This window comes from Cyprinodon tularosa, unplaced genomic scaffold (assembly GCF_016077235.1).
Source record: "Cyprinodon tularosa strain WSP-4 unplaced genomic scaffold, ASM1607723v1 ctg370, whole genome shotgun sequence".
Lineage (NCBI taxonomy): Eukaryota > Metazoa > Chordata > Actinopteri > Cyprinodontiformes > Cyprinodontidae > Cyprinodon > Cyprinodon tularosa.
In genome coordinates this window covers 920,645-938,575 of record NW_024039086.1, presented here as the reverse complement: position 1 = coordinate 938,575, position 17,931 = coordinate 920,645, and the positions used below count along the sequence as shown (strand labels likewise).

At 39.2% G+C, this 17,931-nt stretch overlaps 1 protein-coding gene across 1 annotated transcript; it reads right to left on the bottom strand.

Annotated features, from left to right (window-relative positions):
- Positions 1-4,312: 4,312 nt before the first annotated feature.
- marcksa (myristoylated alanine-rich protein kinase C substrate a) lies at positions 4,313-6,862 on the bottom strand. The gene is made up of 2 exons (XM_038296504.1): positions 6,465-6,862; positions 4,313-5,939 (listed from the first exon to the last, which is right to left on the bottom strand). Exons 1-2 carry the CDS (start codon positions 6,558-6,560, stop codon positions 5,289-5,291), a joined length of 747 nt encoding a protein of 248 aa, XP_038152432.1. The 5' UTR covers positions 6,561-6,862; the 3' UTR covers positions 4,313-5,288.
- Positions 6,863-17,931: the final 11,069 nt, after the last annotated feature.

Genomic DNA, 17,931 nt, shown 5'->3' with positions numbered 1-17,931 from the left:
TTTTACGTCTTTGCATCATTTATCGACCAGTGGCGGAGAGAAGGGCGGAGCTGTTAGAGACCCTGACCACCAGGGGGTGCTGTTACTGTGCTGTCCTGCTGTCTAAAAACCATGGTTCTGATATCTAGGATGTGAATCTGAGAATTTAAATAACAGAAAATATTCCTTGGAACTTCTTTCATCTTTACACATCAGATCAGGAGCAATGATGAATACATGTGGTCTCAAACCCCGAAGGACGTCATGAGAACTTGTGACCCTACTGAAGTTCACAGTTCAGCCGCTGGTATGAACACTGGAAAAATGATCTAGAAAATAGAATAAATTTCTTAAATTAAGTGTATTTACCCTTAATTTGAGTAGGTAAATGAGGTGATTTGCCAATGAACTGGGTGTTATTACTCTTGAAGTAAGACAATTAGATAAAATGCACTTGAAGTAAGAAAATTCTATTATTTTTTCTTAATTTAAATGTAAATCATCTTGTTCCATTGGCAAAGTGTTTTACCTCCTCAATCCAAGAACAAATGCATTTATTTTAAGAAAAAATTACTTGTCTAGATTTGGATTTTGCTCCAGTGTCGACAGGAATGATACTGCAGCTGGATCTGAGCTGGAAACCACAACAAAAGGCCGAGCATGGTGTTCTGTCAGACCAGCATACCTGTCAATACGCATGTAGACGACAGATTTGTGTTCATCCCTTTAGTTTTGTATGAAAAATACACTTTGAACTTTCTCAGCGGGCGTGTATCCCTTCGGTCATGTACAAAAAGAAACATTTGAGGTGAAATTACCATACGCTTAAAAAAAACACCAAAAAGTAAGTAATTCAATTGGTGTTTTGTACAAGACTAAAGTGATACACGCCCGTCAAGATAGTTTAAAGTTTATTTTTCTTACAAAACTAAAGGGATAAACGGGTTTTGACTGTGGGTATGCTGGTCTGACCGGGTATGCTTATCTCACGGAACAATTTCCCCCGTTGTTAGACACATATGATCACCTCTATCCATTTCATTTCTTTAATCTTTATCATCTTTTGTTCACCTTACCCACAGAGGGCCTTCCTCACATTCCCCTATAGATGCCCGACTTCACTCTGTTCTGGATATAAATATATATATATATATTTATATACATATATATCATGCAGATCTATGCAGATTTAGATTCTATGAAAGTTGATGACCTGATGTGACCTAAATCAGCATTGTGCTGAGGGTCACGTCTCCTCATGTTTTCCTCTGAATCTAGGAGAACCCCCACCCCCGCCCCCCCATCCTTTCACTTCTGGCTTCTGATTCACAGACTGGCTGGTAAAGAATAAACTAAACTCTTTGTCTAAAGCTTTAAGAGTAAAGGAGAACAGATCCTGGAGCTGACTTCCCCATTTATGGAGTTCATTTAGTTGCATCCTTGTGGCAAACAAAGAGCTACTCACTCAGGAAATGAAAACTTAAAAACTTCTTAGAGTAATTTCTTTGTTTTCTATGGAAGCCGAGAGTGGTCTTAGTCCACTTTTTTTCCCCTTTGCCTTTTTGAGATAATTATCTCGTTATCACGAGAAAACAGTAATTGATTTCTTGAGATAACGAGATGATTAACCTGTATGAGTAATGAATGAGGCTGGCCTACAGCCCTGGATTCCCAGTCCATCCATGCCTGCGGGGCCTGTAGTTCTGCAGTCGTGGTACCACGTGTGTGCAAATAATCACTTGTTTAGTTTCCTTTTTCTTTTCACTCATTGTCATGTTGTGGTGGATGATTGGATGCATGGAATGCAGTAGAAACAAATCTGTTTTTAATCAAAATCTTTAATCTGGACTCATTTTGGGGGTTAATGCATCTTATAGCTGTTACAGCCGTAACACCGGGGCTGATCAGAAAACACCTGGATGCATTGGTCTAATTGCTCATGAATCAGAATCGGGAGCAAATCATCAAACCAGCATTGCGTTTCATTAACTAAAAGTTAAACAAGGGATTATTTACAGACTGACACATATGCTGCCATGACTTATACTTAGAAATCGTCTCCCACTTTTTACTTCCTTTTCTTTTTTCCACATTTATTCTCATTAAAATGTTTCAAGTTTCAGTTTTTAGATTGAGTTAATTAATGAAATGAATCCTTTTACAAATTGCTCCTGACAGATCAGATTCTCTTCCCTTCTGGGGGCGGGCTTTCCTCTGCAGGGAGGAGCAAAGATGCTTTTCTGCATGGAGGCTAGCGACATTTTTATTAGCTCAAGAGTGAGCATTTGTATTGGGAGTGAAGTGTAGAGAATATTAATAAATAAATCTAGCAAAACATCAAAGTTTCTCTTAAAATCTTTTTTTTGTTTGTTTTTTTCTGGGTATCATTCTTTTTTTCAAATTTTTATTAACAAAACTCGGAACAAAGTTCACTCTGTACCCATGCGGGATCTAAATTGAAAAGAGTCACCGCTGATGGCGTAGGACATGTAGCGATAAACACAAGGTCATTGTAACACTCAGTCTGAACGTTCTGCTCTGCCTGAGGGCCTATTGATCCAAATGTCAGCAACCACAATCTACAAATATGTAAAAATGTCTCAAATGGAAGTGTATTTACCCTTAAATTGAGTAGGTAAATGTGAGTTTACCAATGGAATTAGTATTTTCACTCTTAAAATAAGATCATTAGATAAATATGAAATTATTCCATCCTGTTCAATAAATGATCAGTGTTTTTAATTCAGAGTAATTTTCATGTGAATGTGCTTTACTGGAGGCATCCATGTTTGTCAAAGAACACTACTGCCACCTACTGGTTTGTGACGTCACGGTGCGGTATCGGCTGTTGATCAAGTCCCAGTGCTGTATCTGGTGTTTGTCACAACGCGCTATTATCCAAGTCATCTTGAAAACATTCTTCTTCCAAATGTTGGCTACATATTACGGGTTTTATCTCTGGCCAGAAGTTCGATGGCAAATCCTCCCTCTTCAAGTTGGCGATCCAACGACCAACCCGTCCGTGGAGGATCAGGAATCAGAAAGGTGAAATAACTTTTTTCCACTTTTATCCGATGTATTCCAGCATCCAGCTGCCATGCACGTGGGCATTGTCAGTTTCACTATAGCTCTGGTGAATTTCAATGGTGAAGTCCTCTGGAAATCTTCAATAATTGTTGTTGATTGCAGATGTGTCTAGTAGTTCCCATTGATTCTGCTTGTAAAGCGGGGAGAATGGCGCTAGGCTTACCGCACCGTGACGTCACTGCTGGAAGATGGCAGGAGGGAGGGGTTACTTTATTTGGGCAAAAATGGCCGCTCCCAGACTCAGTGATCACATAGAAAGTTATTTTCTTACTGATTAACGCTAAATTAATTAAATCCAGTGAATGTATTAGTTTTAACTATAAATAATGACCCATTGGCTATTCCTTGCTGAGCGGAGATACACCGCAAAAAATTGAAATCTAAGTAATTAATTTCTTCTTAAAGTGCATTTTTTTCTTAAATGAGAAAAGTGAGACGTTTTACCAATGGAACAAGACAATTTACACTTAAAATAAGAAAACACAATTGCACATTATCTATTTATCTTATTTTAAGAGTAAAAATACTAATTTAATTGGCAAACTATCTCATTTACCTGCTCAAATTAAGGGTAAATACAATTGATCCAAGAAAGTTTGATCTATTTCTAGATCGTTTTTCCAGTGTTTCTAAAATGTGTGTCTGCACTGCAAAAAATGTAAATCTAAATAAGTCATTTTTTCTTAAAATAAGTGCATTTCTTCTTGAATTGAGGAGATTAAAGAGACATTTTGCCAATGGACCAAGACAATTAACATTTAAAATAAGAAAAAACAATTGCATTGTCTTATTTCTAGTGTATATTATCTAATTATCTTATTCTAACAGTGAATATATTCATTCCATTGGCAAACTATTTCATTTACCTACTCAAATTAGGGGAAATACACTTAATTTAAGACATTTTTTTACTCATATCTAGATTGTTTTTTCCAGTGTGTAGTGTATTTTTGGGCACGTGACAAACTCCAATAAAATGGTTTAAAAGTTTATGGTGATAGCAGGACAATAAGGCCAGATGAGCTGCCATGTTTGTTGACTGATCTAGAAGCATCAGCCTTAAACTCACATCTCTTTTCGAATGTCTGTGGTCCGACGTTCATCTTTAGCCCATTTCTTGTTTCCTCTTTTCTTTGTGTGTGTGTGTGTGTGGGTGAAAAGTCAAATGTTTGTTTCCCTTTAAAAGCCGCAGAGCAGCAAAAAAAAAAAAAAAGCTGCGAGTTTCAATAAGCAGAGATCCAGCTCTCATTTTTCTTCACATTTATTTATTTCTTTTGCTTTTAGTGTGCTCACAGAAAATCAGAACACCTTAAGCAGGAGGGTTTAATAGCTTTGAAGGCAAAGTTACATTCCACCTCTAGGTCAAATCCAAGCTCCTCCGCGTATTTACAAAAAAAAAAAACAAGAGAAGAAGATGCTACACAAACATTTGCATCTGATAGATTTAAGTTGAAGGATCAACGGGAAGGAAAGCGTCTGCTGGAGGAGAACATACCACAGTATAGAAACGGTCACCACTCATCACAGCTTGTTCAGTTCAAATTGCTTGTTTGTGTCTGTCTGTATTTTACAAAAACAAGGTGGAAAAAAAAGAGAGAGCTGCAAACCTTTATGTGCTTCTTGAGATCAAGATTTTCTTTTGTACAATAATCACAGTTAAAAACACCCCGCCTATACATACTTACATGTTTTTTTTGTCTTTTTTTAATTACCGAGGAAGAAGAAGAAAGGCCTATAGAGCTGGTATCCCTACTGAATCACTGACTGGTACGGCTATGAGGAGGAGTTTACATGATGTCCTATAAAGTTAGAAACTGGAAAAAAAAAAAGAAGAAAGTCTTAGTGTTGGAAGTTTTTAAATGTTGGTCTCAGTTTGGATAAAATCAGTGGCACATTTCCCAGCCCCTCCCCCTTCATTTGGGTCAGCCCGTTACTATTTTTGTTTACATTTCGTATAAAAATAAGAAGAAACAAACCAAACAAAAAGGTAATACTGATGTAGAAATCTATGGCGGACGTGGATCGGAAGCCGCCCGCCATGCTGGTGGCGGGTTTTGTAAAAAGGGGGGGGAAACCGAAGGTGAATTCTCAGGAAAGCTTTAAAATCTCCCTGGTTGCAGGTGAGTTCTCCAAAGCCAGCTTTGTGGCGTCGCTCCAACGCACCAGCAGGGAGGGTTCTCTGATTATCTCTGTTTTGGGTTTTTTCTCTCTCTCGGGGGTTTTTACTCGGACGCCTCGGGGGCCGGGGGCTCTGCGGATGCCGCCTCCTGCGTCGCCTCCTCCGCTTTAGGCGCCTCCTCCGGGGCCTCGGCCGGCGTCTCCTCTGCTTTCGGTTCCTCCGGGGCCGCGGCCTCCTCGGCAGGTTTCTCCGCCTCTGTCGCCTCCTCCTCTGGTTTCTTCTCTACGTCCTCCTTGGGCTGCTCCGCCGCAGGGGTGGCCTCCCCCTCCGTAGGCTTGGCCTCCTCGGTGGCAGCCTCCGGCTCCTCCTTGGCCTCAGCCTTGGCCTCCTCAGCAGGTGCTGCCGACTCCGCAGCGGCCTCCTGATTCTCGGCCCCGTCGCCCGTCTCCTTCTTGGTCTTCTTGAAGGAGAAGCCGCTGAGTTTAAACGACTTCTTGAAGGAGAACTTCTTCTTCTTCTTCTTTGGGGTCTCGTTGCTGGTAGAAGGCGTCGCTCCATCCTCTGCCTTGGCTTCTCCCTCAGTGGGGGCCGGAGACGCTGCCTCTACTTTCTCCTCCTGCTCAGCTGGGGCGGCCTCGGCTTTCTCCCCCTCCTCCTTGGGGGTCTCGGCGCTGCCGTTGGCCTGCACCTCCTCCTTGCCGTTCTCGGCTGCAGCAGGGGAGGCATCTCCGTTTGCCTTGACGTGCCCATTTTCCTGCCAAAGGAGAGACAAAGAAGGGGTCAGAGGGACAAAGACCTTCCCTGGACGGTGCCAGCAGTGGACACCAGGGGCAGCAGATACCAGCAGATCAGCAGCAACAAAAGCAACAGTCTCACAATCAGTCAGCAAAACCAGACTTCTGTTTAAAAAAGCATATGGAAAGAGCAGAGGGACATATTTCCTCCATCCTGCCTCAGATTGAGTTCAGTCTGGTTGGAGCAGATGCTGATTAATCTATGAAGCTATGATGGGGTTTGGAACCCCCTCTCTCCTGGCTGCCATCTCCACTTTCTAAGCGAGCATCCGCAACAAAAGGCGTGGTGCTCCGAGAGCGCAGCGCTTTGTCTGCGGAACCGACATCCTCATCGAGAAGCGAGCAGCTTCTGATCAGAGCTGCTTCCATTCAAACGCATCTTAACCACAGCATCAAACTGTTGCACCGAAGGAAAAAGGCTTTCCACCTTTACGCACGCGCTGCGCCCGGAGCGCGCGCCAGATGTCTGAGGGAAGCTCGTTTACCTGGCCGTTGGTCTTGGTGGGGGACGCCGCAGCCTCCCCGGGCTTCTCAGCCGCAGTCTCAGCGTTTCCAGACGTCTTAGACAGTTGCGCTCCCATGTTTCCAACAGAGGAACCCAAACCGCTCCAAGAGAAGAAAAAAGAAAGAAAATCCCAAACAAAGACCCACAGGCTCCTTTGTTCCAGTCCTCTCAGTCCCCCCCTCCTCTCTTTATGTCCTTCTCTTCCTTTGCAGGGAAATGAAAGTTGAGAGCAAAGATGAGCAGAGTCCAGTGAGAACAGGAAGGTTTTTCAGAGGAAAGTGGCGGATTGAGGAGAAGCGATAAAATCCCAGCTCGGTGGCCGTCTCTCTGCAGACGGGCTGCAAAATGGAGAAACGTCCCAGCTTCCAACTGCAGAGATGAATGGGCGCCCCGAGCGATGACGGCACCCTGACCCGGCTCAGCCAATCACAGCCTTCATGTCAATGATGGGCGGAGCCTGGGAGAAAGACGCGAACAATGGGGCTCATCATTGTTGACAGAGGGAGTTTCTGTTGTAATGGTTTCTGTCTGAGAGCAAATAAAAAAGTTTTAATATTGAAATTATGATGAAGTACGGAAGGGGATTAGGGCCACTGAAAAACTGATAAAAAGTTTACTGATTTTTAAATATTTTTCTGTTTAATATGGGAACAAAGTCAGAATTATGAATTTAATCTCAGCTTTTTGACTTTAATCTCAAAATTCTGACTTTTTTTCCCCTCAGAATTCTGAATTTAATCTCAGAATTAGATTTAGACAGAGACGTAGACAGATTTAATTTGTCATTTTGTTTACACAAGTGTAAAACAAAAAGAAATTTCGTTTGGAACAGCTCTCTGCACAATTTCATCTTATTTAAAAGTGCCTTGAAAAATAGTAAAAATAAATAAATAAAAGAAAAGAAATAAAAATAAGTAAACAAATATTCTCACTTTTTTCTCGGAATTCTGAATTTATTCTCAGAATTCTGACTGTAATCTCAGATTTCTAAATTTAATCTCAGATTTCTGACTTTAATCTCAGATTTCTGACTTTAATCTCAGAATTCTGACTTTAATCACAGATCTATGACTTTTTTCTCAAAATTCTGAATTTAATCTCAGAATTCAGAATTTAATCTCAGAATTCTGAATTTAATCCCAGATCTATGACTTTTTTCTCAAAATTCTGAATTTAATCTCAGAATTCTGAATTTAATCCCAGAATTCTGACTTTATCTCAGAATTCTGACTTTAATCTCAGAATTCTGAATTTAATCTCAGAATTCTGACTTTAATCTCAGAATTTTGACTTTAATCTCAGATTTCTGAATTTAATCTCAGAATTCTGACTTTAATCTCAGAATTCTGAATTTAATCTCAGAATTCTGACTTTAATCACAGATCTATGACTTTTTTCTCAAAATTCTGAATTTAATCTCAGAATTCAGAATTTAATCTCAGAATTCTGAATTTAATCCCAGATCAATGACTTTTTTCTCAAAATTCTGAATATAATCTCAGAATTCTGAATTTAATCCCAGAATTCTGACTTTATCTCAGAATTCTGACTTTAATCTCAGAATTCTGAATTTAATCTCAGAATTCTGACTTTAATCTCAGAATTCTGACTTTAATCTCAGATTTCTGAATTTAATCTCAGAATTCTGACTTTAATCTCAGAATTCTGAATTTAATCTCAGAATTCTGACTTTTTTCTCATCTCAGAATTGTGGATCTTAATGTAGATGGGCACCATGAAGGAAGAGATGTGGGAGCGCTCAGCTTCACTGACAAAGATGTGAGTTGTTTGAGAGGGCCAGTAACACATTGGTGGAAAATGACAGAATTAAGTGACTTTATACGTGTCCGAGGGCTCCCTGGTGATGCTTTTTCATTAATGGAAGAGCAGAAGGGTGATTAAAACCAGAGAGTTAGTTTAGTCTCTAAAACAGACATGTTTTAGCTTGATGCTAAAAAGTTTGTGTCGGTCAGAATTCAATCAGAATTCTGAGATTAAAGTCAGAATTCTGACTTTTTTCTCATATTATACTGAAATAAAATGTTAAAACCTGTTAACTTTTTTATTTTTTCAGTGGCTCTAATCCTCTTCTGTAAAGAAGAGACACTAAAATCCAATTAAATATCTGATTTCCTGACATAAAAGAAACTAAGGATGAGTTTGAACTAGGGTGCCGTCCCTCTTATGCTCATAAACTATCATTCAAAATATCAAAGTCTTAAAAATGTTTACTAGAAACTAATCATTACGACTTTAAACTGTCCTTTATTTTCTTCAAACACAGATATGAGAGGACTAAAAGTTGGTTACAGGTTATCAGCAACAGGTAGTGTTTCCGTCCCGCTCACTTCTGGGGAGTTTGTTTGGAAGTTCAAACTTAACCTTAAACAAATCTAGAGCAGGGGTTCCCAAAGTGGGGGTCGGGACCCCCCAGAGGGCCCCCAAACACCAAGAAAAGGCATAAGGCTGTTATTTTAAATCATTATAATGTGATTCATGTCGTTTATAAGGAACTGAACTGTATAAATTATCTAATACGGGACTGAAATACCAATTAATGGAAATATACACAAATAAATCATTTTATTTTCTATTAAATGAATAAAAAGAAAATAATTTAGTAATTACCTGTCATTCTTTAAAAATACTAAATGTATATGGATAATAAATGGGGCTAGAGTGAGGGAATTAGATGTATTTTTAGAGGATTGTCAGTTCGTTGTGTTGTTATTTTTTCTGAAATGTTGAATTGTAGAGCAGGGGTTCCCAAAGTGGGGGTCGGGACCCCCCAGAGGGCCCCCAAACACCAAGAAAAGGCATAAGGCTGTTATTTTAAATCATTATAATGTGATTCATGTCGTTTATAAGGAACTGAACTGTATAAATTATCTAATACGGGACTGAAATACCAATTAATGGAAATATACACAAATAAATCATTTTATTTTCTATTAAATGAATAAAAAGAAAATAATTTAGTAATTACCTGTCATTCTTTAAAAATACTAAATGTATATGGATAATAAATGGGGCTAGAGTGAGGGAATTAGATGTATTTTTAGAGGATTGTCAGTTCGTTGTGTTGTTATTTTTTCTGAAATGTTGAATTGTAGAGCAGGGGTTCCCAAAGTGGGGGTCGGGACCCCCCAGAGGGTCCCCAAACTCCAAGAAAGGGCATAACACTGCAAAAACCATAAATTTAGTGTATTTAGCCTTAATTTGAGCAGGTAAATAAAATTATTAGCCAATGAACTATGGGGTATTTTTACTCTTCAAATAAGATAATTAGATGATATGAACCTGAAATAGGAGACTGCAGTTGATTTTTCTTATTTTAAATCTAAATTTTCTTGTTCTGTTGGCAAAGTGTCTCACTGACCTCAACTCAAGAAAAAAGTTCACTTATTTTAATAAAAAATAGCTTATTCAGATTAATTTTTTTGCAGTGGAGGCAGCATAATGTTTTTTTTTTAAATCACTGTAATGTGATTTCTGTTGTTTATGAGGAACCAAACTATCATTCATCTAATATTCAAATACCAATGAATGGAAAAATACACAATCAAATGATTAAATATTCCGTTTAAAATAAATGTATTTAGTAATTACAGATTTGTTTTCCTCGTTTGATCAGCAAGAAAGATTGATTTGGATGTTTTTATTGATGCAGGCGATCAGCAGTAGTGTCGACGTATTTAAGGTCATTCAGGTGGAGGCTGATGGCCGCCACAAATAAAGGTTCCTTAGTGGGAAATATCAGCGCTTTAGCATGAGGGCAGCTTGGTCAGTGTTCAGTGAGCTCTGGAGCAAAGAAAGTGGCTTTGTTTTCTAACCAACCCTGCTGTGGTTCCCTTAGATAAGGAAATTACCAGAGAAGCAAAGTGAGCAAGTGAACCAAAAGAGGACGGTGACGTCTCTGTTGTTGCACTGACGGGTATTTATGATCTGAAAACTTTTAAATCCTCTTATTCTCTGCCTCTGTGCAACCGCAGAAACACGTCACTGTTCGTCCTCACAGAGCAAGAGTGTCCTGAGATCTCCCCAGACCAACGATGTTAGGTCAATTCAGTTTCAATGCAGTTTATTTTTATAGCGCCAATTCACAACACATGTCATCTCAAGGCACTTTCCAGTTCACCAGATCATCCAGTCAGATTGATTCAAAGTTCTCTATCTAAGGAAAACCAGTTGATTGCATTGACTCATTGACTCAAATACAATCTGTCACACTAAGCATGCTTGTAGCGACAGTGGAGAGGAAAAACTCCCTTTTAACAGGAAGAAACCTCCATTAGAACCAGGCTCAGTGTGAGCGGCCATCTGCTGAGACCGACTGGGGTTCAAGGAAACAGAAGCAGACATAGAAAAAGAAGCATAGATACAAAAAGCAACTGTAAAAGGCGGCCCCGTCCAGGAAACACACAGCCAGGCAGACGAGCTCCGAGCCAGCTCCCATGTCAGAGGATGAAGAGAGCACAACCAGTTAGTCACAGTCAGAGAAACAGGAATACACTGGAAAATAGGCCGATCTCAAACAACAGGCTGTCTCGAAAAGTCCTGGCTGTTTGATGGATGAAACATTAAATTGGGATAGTTTAAGTGACTCTGCACCGTAATCTTACATATTATGCTCAACTTTATACCTTTTTCCGGCCGATTCTCCTGTCGTCCAAGAATCTTTTCAATCTGGCAAAGTTTTCGCCTCATCATGGGTCCTGTAGTATACAGGGGTAATTAGGGGCAACCACCTCCCCATCAGGAATCGTAAGGTCGGGAGAAAATCAAACATGTTTGAAATTCAGTCGGCCGTCGTGAGGTGGTCGTGGACAAATCCTGCTGATGAAGCATCCTTAAGGCGGACATACACTGTACGATATGTTCAATCGTCGCACACAGCTACAGCTCAAACTGTACGACAACACCGCAGAGTTTAAAGTTCACAGCTCACGATGTTTGTTCTCACACTGTGCGACCCGGCAAAAGATGGCACTACTTGGACTTGTCAATCTGTAAGAAGAAGAAGAAGAACTCCCGTGTTTGCTCATGCTCAGTGCTCGAGGTTCTGGTAAATCGGCTCGTAGCTCTGCTTCAACAGAAGGATTTGTCCATAAACACCTCACATTGGCCGACTAAATTTCAAACATGTTTGATTTCCAGATCAGGAGGTGGTGGTGAGAGGCTGATTGCCCCTCGTTAACCCCTGTACATTGCAAGACACACGGTCAGCAGAGGCGGTTCTAGACGGGGGCCAACAGGGGCCTGTGTCCCTGTAGAACTAGTCCTGACCCCTTGTAAGGATCATATACGATGAAAAAAGAGACTTTTACTGATTTGTGCGTTGGAACAATTTAATATTTCGCCTGTACAATTTACTTGAACAATTATTTAGAAATTGCGAGCAGCTTTAGCTTCCATGTACCGGGAAATGATCACAGTTTTTATTAACTGGGCTTTATGGCTCATTTATAATAATAAACCCTCTCGTCCTATTTTTTTTTGTGTGTGTTTCTGTTATAGTAACGTTCTATGCCCCCCCACCAAAAAAACACCGGCACCATCATGCCCCCCTGGTATATTTAGTCTAGAACCACCGCTGACAATCAGGCTGAAAGTCGGTCCGATTGAAAAAAGTCCTGCACAACTGGAGAATCGACCCGAAAAGTGCAAAAAATCGCACAGTGTACGCCCGGCTTTACCAGCGTCTACGAGCCAATTTACCAAAACCTCAATAAAAAGCACTGTGCATGTGCTAACAGGGGAGTTCTTCTTCTGTCAGATTAGGAGTCCAACCAGCACCATCTCTCGGCGCTGACCAACCTGTGGTTTTTACACGTACAGTGGGAGCAGGTAGACCGAATCAGAGCATCAGGTCACACAGTGTGAGAACATACATCGTGAGCTGTGAACTTGTAAACCCTGAGGTTTGGTCGTACAGTTTGAGCTGTAGCTGCGTGCGACGATTGAAGATATTGCACAGTGAATGCCCGGCTTTGCCAAGCCTGGTTCCTGTTTAATGAGGGGTCAGATTGTGGATTTCCAAAAGGCCAGTAGGTTCATCTGAGATACCCACATTCTGTGCTGTTTGTTTAATTTGGTACCAGAGGGATCTGTTTGTTATGATTCAGCAGAAATGAAAACAAGACCAGGAAGGGTAGCCAGTAACATGCCAGCCTGGGCGTGTGCAACTCTAAAGGAGGAGAATGGCGTCCTCACGCAGTCTTGTTCCTGATACCATGAGACTCCCCACCACCACCACACCCCTGGATTTGCAATGCAAATCAGCTGTCCTCATCTACACTGTGTCCCCGCTGACTAAACCGGTTGTGAGCAGGCCGAGGTGGGCTTCCTGGAAAAGGCTCAGATTCCTGCTTTCAAATGTGATGGAGTGTGATGCAAAGCAGCCGGGGATGGAAAACCTCAGCATCCAATCAACTGGCGGGAGAATCCAGGAGGAGAAGCAGGTCCTGTTTCTGCCCCAGTCTCACAGAAACCATCAGTTTCTATACCCACAGTATAACTTATGTTAACAAGTTAACTGGAACTAAACCAAAAAATCTAACACATCAGGAATTCATATAACTTTAAACATAATCAGTTATCACCCGGGAAAAAAATCAAATTCTAAATAAGTAATTTTTTCTTTGATTGAGGAGATAAAAGAGACACTTTGCCAACGGAACAAGACAATTTACATTTAAAATAAGAAAACACAATTGCATTGTCTTATTTCAAGTGCATATTATCTAATTATAACTATCTACTCAATTTAAGGATACATACATTTAATTGAAGAATTTTTCCTTATTTCTAGATCGTTTTTCCAGTGTAGACTAAACCACAGGTGAGAAGCTCTGGACCTCGGTACTTTCTAACAGAGAGTCCCTGATTGTTATGCTCAAAAGCCTGTGCATGTTTATCATTTAATGAACCTTTCTGGTTTTATTCCCACTTTAATTCCTCTAAAAAGAGACACATTTCACCTGTCCCAGCTGCAAAAACGATCTTGAAATAAATCAAAATTCAATTAAGGGTATTTACCCTTAATTTGAGTAGGTAAATAAATTGATCTGCCAATGAAATGAGTATTTTTACTCTTAAAATAAGGTAATTAGATAATATGCACTTGAAATAAGACAAGGAAATAGTTTTTTTTTCTTATTTTAAAGGTAAATTGTCTTGTTCCATTGGCAAAGTGTCTCTTTTACCTTCTCAGGTCAAGAAAAAAGTGCGCTTGTTTTAAGAAAAAAATACTAATCTAGATTACGATTTTTTTCAGTGAGCACAATGGAAAAATGATCTAAAAAATACGTAAAGAATTTCTTAAATGAAGTTAATTTATCCTTAATATGAGTAGGTAATTGAGATAGTTTGCCAACGGAAAGAGATGTGTTCCTTATAAAATAAGATAATAAGATAAAATGCACTTGAAATAAGACAATGCAATTGTGTTTGTTATTTTAAGTGTAAATTGTCTTGTTCCATTGGCGAAATGTCTCTTTTACCTCCTCAATCCAAGAACAAATGCACTTATTTTAAGAGAAAATGGCTTATCCAGATTTTGATTTTTTTCCATTGAGCAAACAGACTTTAACACAGTTTACTGATCTTATCTGATCCATCAGCTAAGTCAGTTAATGATTATAATCATGCAAACATCAGGATAAAAAAGCTTGACCTCTGGTTTTATCAAATTATCGTCGGCATGATAAGTATGCATATTAAAAGAACAGCCTGCGAGCTAAGATGAGTGAATCTGGTCAATCAGGAAGTGACCCGTATGGTAACATTTTTTAGGTCTATAAGTGTAATGCAGGGGACCTAAGTTTGAATCCTGTTGAAGTTAAAAACTGTGATCTAAATAAGTAATTTTTTCTTTACCTTAAATGCACCAGGGAGTGTTATCACAGATCGTTCCTCCCAGCAGCTGGAAGACTCTGTAACCACCACTGTTCCCAGCAACCTCAATAACTTGTTACATTCATGCTGATTTTGCACAGTTTCTACCTTAGTCAGTTAAATAACCTGCTGCTGTCATTTTGCACATCTCTGATGTTGCTGCTATTTTCAAATATCCATTACTGTAAAAATGTCCATAGCTGGATATTGGTTATTTATTCTCCAGATGCACAGTTTGATATTGTTTACAGTACATGATTTTATTGCTTATCTTGTAACTCTTCACTATTATGTTATTCTTGTACATTTTTCTAAAGTCCACATTTGTGTGACCATTTTTTCTATAATCTTTTTGCTGCTGTAAACACCAGAATGTCTCTATTGTGGGACAATAAAGGGTTTTCTATTCTGTTCTATTCTATTCTTAAAATAAGCATATTTTTTCTTGAATTGAGAAGATAAGTTAAACACTTTGTCAGTGGAACAAGACAATTTATATTTAAAATAAGAAAAAAAATATTTCATTTATTGTCTTATTTCAGGTGCATATTATCTAAATATCCTATTTTAAGAGGAAAAATACCCATTTCCATTGCAAAGTCATCTTATGTACCTACTGAAATTAACGGTAAATACACTTAATTTAAGAAATGTTTACCTTTTTCTAGATCGTTTTTGCAATGTACAATGCAAAGACTGATCTATAAATAAGTACACATTTCTGAAAAATTGTGTCTTAGTTCTTGATTTGTAATTTCTATTAGTCTGCAAATGGAATGAGGATTTTTATTCCTAAAAAAAAAAAAAAAAAAGAGATAATCATGCACTTGGAATAAGATGTGCTTTTCTTATCTTATCTGATTGTCTTAGTTACCTGCTCAAATCAAGGGAAGATAGACTTATTTCAAGAAAGAAATACTGTATTTATATTTCATATTTTGCAAATAAGTGTAAAAGCTGCCAAGTCTGTGCTTGGCAAAGTTGAATGTAAATCGATTTCTCTTAAAAAAATAAAAAAAAGTGTATAAGTGTAAGTGTATAATTCCTTAATTTGAGCAGGAAAGACTTATTTCAAGTACATTTTAATTAATTATCTTATTTTAAAGACAAAAATACAAATGTAATTAATAAAGCATGCATGTACAGGGGGTCACCTGAACATGCATGCTATTGCACTATTTAGGCAACAGCATAAATAGTGCAATAGCATGTATATTCATCTGAACATACATGCCATTGCACGAAATGTTTGCAAAGCCCTGAAATAAAACCAGTAAATAAAACAACATATGGGAAGATTTCAAACTGAAGAAGGCTGTTGAATATTAAAGGGAGATCCTTCCAGAGTTTGGGCTCAATCACCTCTACCCTCATCCTCATATCCTCATTTTCAGGATAAACATGCTGATCTGATGATCTTAATGCCTGAGCAATAAGATAAAGCTGAAGTAGGTCAGGGGGATGTAGGAATGCAAGTCCTTTAAGGCATTTAAAGGGTAACAGGAACATTTTTACCTAATTCTGGGACCCACAGGGAGCCACTGCAGAGAGGATAAAACAGCTGGAGCTGAAGATGTAAAGTGTATTTCATTAATCAAGACAGCTGTAATAAAGGCATAGACCGGTTCCTGTATGTCTGTTTAACACTGACTAAAGCTTAAATGGAGAAAACCCCCACCCCCTTAGAGGGAAACAGAACACCTCGCCTGTTCAGCCAGGCCAACAATTCCCTCTAACAAACCCCCCTTTAAGAGACAAACAAAGAACCCAAACGACCCCCATTTCAAAAGGGTGGACCCGTTCGTCAATTTGCATGTTTTCTAAGTCAAATCAAGGCATTGTTGGTCCACTGCATAAAGCCTAGAACTCAATGCCATTTCTGACATTTTGAATTGAAAAAGCTTTTTTGGATGGGAAGAGAAACATCTTCTAACTTGGAAACAAAGTTTTATTCTATTTCTATAGCACCAATTCACAACATGGCTCTTTCCAGTTCACCAGATCATCCAGTCAGAATGATTAAAGTTTTCTATATAAGGAAAACCAGTTGATTGCATCGACTTGCATCATTGACTTGAAGGCAATCCGTCACACTAAGCATGCTTGTAGCGACAGTGGAGAGGAAAAACTCCCTTTGAACAGGAAGAAATCTCCAGCAGAACCAGGCTCAGTGTGAGCGGTCATCTGCTGAGTCCGACTGGGGTTCAAGGAGACAGAAGCAGACATAGAAAACGCAACTGTAAAAGGCGGCCCCGTCCAGGAAACACCCAGCCAGGCAGACGAGCTCCGAGCCAGCTCCCATTAAAGGATGAAGAGAGCACATCCAGCCAGTCACAGTCGGAGGCACTTGACTACACTGAAAAACAGGCCGATTTACAACATCTAGAAACAAAGGTGTTGATGGCAGCAGCACAGCTGATATTTCTCTCCAGGATGGAGTCACAGCCAAACAGGAACAGACCAGATGAAGCTACTATGAGAAAAAGCAGAGAGAGCAGAACGTTAGAGATTGAACTAACAGATTCTGCAGAATAGGAGAATAGAGATAGAATGAAGCAGAATGATGAGTAGGGGGTCCCTATGTCCTCCAGCAGTCTAAGCCTATAGCAGCATAACTATAGAGATAGCTCAGGATAACCTGAGCCACTCTAACTATAAGCTTTATCAAAAAGGAAAGTTTTAAGCCTAGCCTTAAAAGTAGACAGGGTGTCTGCCTCACGGACTAAAACTGGTAGTTGGTTCCACAGGAGAGGAGCCTGATAACTAAAAGATCTGCCTCCCATTCTACTTTTAGAAATTCTAGGAACCACTAGTAAACCTGCAGATTGAGAGCGAAGTGCTCTGTTAGGAACATAAGGAACAATCAGATCTCTAACATATCTCTAGAAAGTCCAGTGGATTGTTTTTGTTTACTTTTTTGGAATGAGCTTTACAGTAAAATGAATCTGCTAATTGGATTTAAAGTCAATGTCTAAAATCCTTCCAAGATTCACCACAGACTGTTTGAGATAAAGCTTGTAAACAAGAGCCAGAGCTAAATCAATCTTTCCTTGAAATAGACCCCAAAGGAAGCAGATTCAGGAAAAAAAACACATGAGGCACAAGAATTAAGCCCTGAGGAACGCCACAAGAACGCCTCTCTACTGTCGCTACGAGCATGCTTAGTGTGAGGGATTGCATTGGAGTCAATGAGTCAATGCAATCAACTGGTTTTCCTTAGATAATGCTGTGAATTGGTGTTATATGAATAAACTAACTTAAAACTTTTTACACTGCAAAAAATCTAAATCTAGATAAGTCATTTTTTTTTTAAAATAAATGCATTTGTTCTTGAATTAAGGAGGTAAAAGAGACATTCTGCCAATGGAACAAGACAATTTACTCTTAAAATAAGAAAACACTATTGCATTGTCTTATTTCAAGTGCATATTATCTTATTTTAAGAGTAAAATTAATCATTCCATTGGCAAACTTACTCATTTACCTACTCAAATTAAGGGTGAATACACTTAATTAAGGAAATTTTTACTAATTTCTAGACCGTTTTTGCA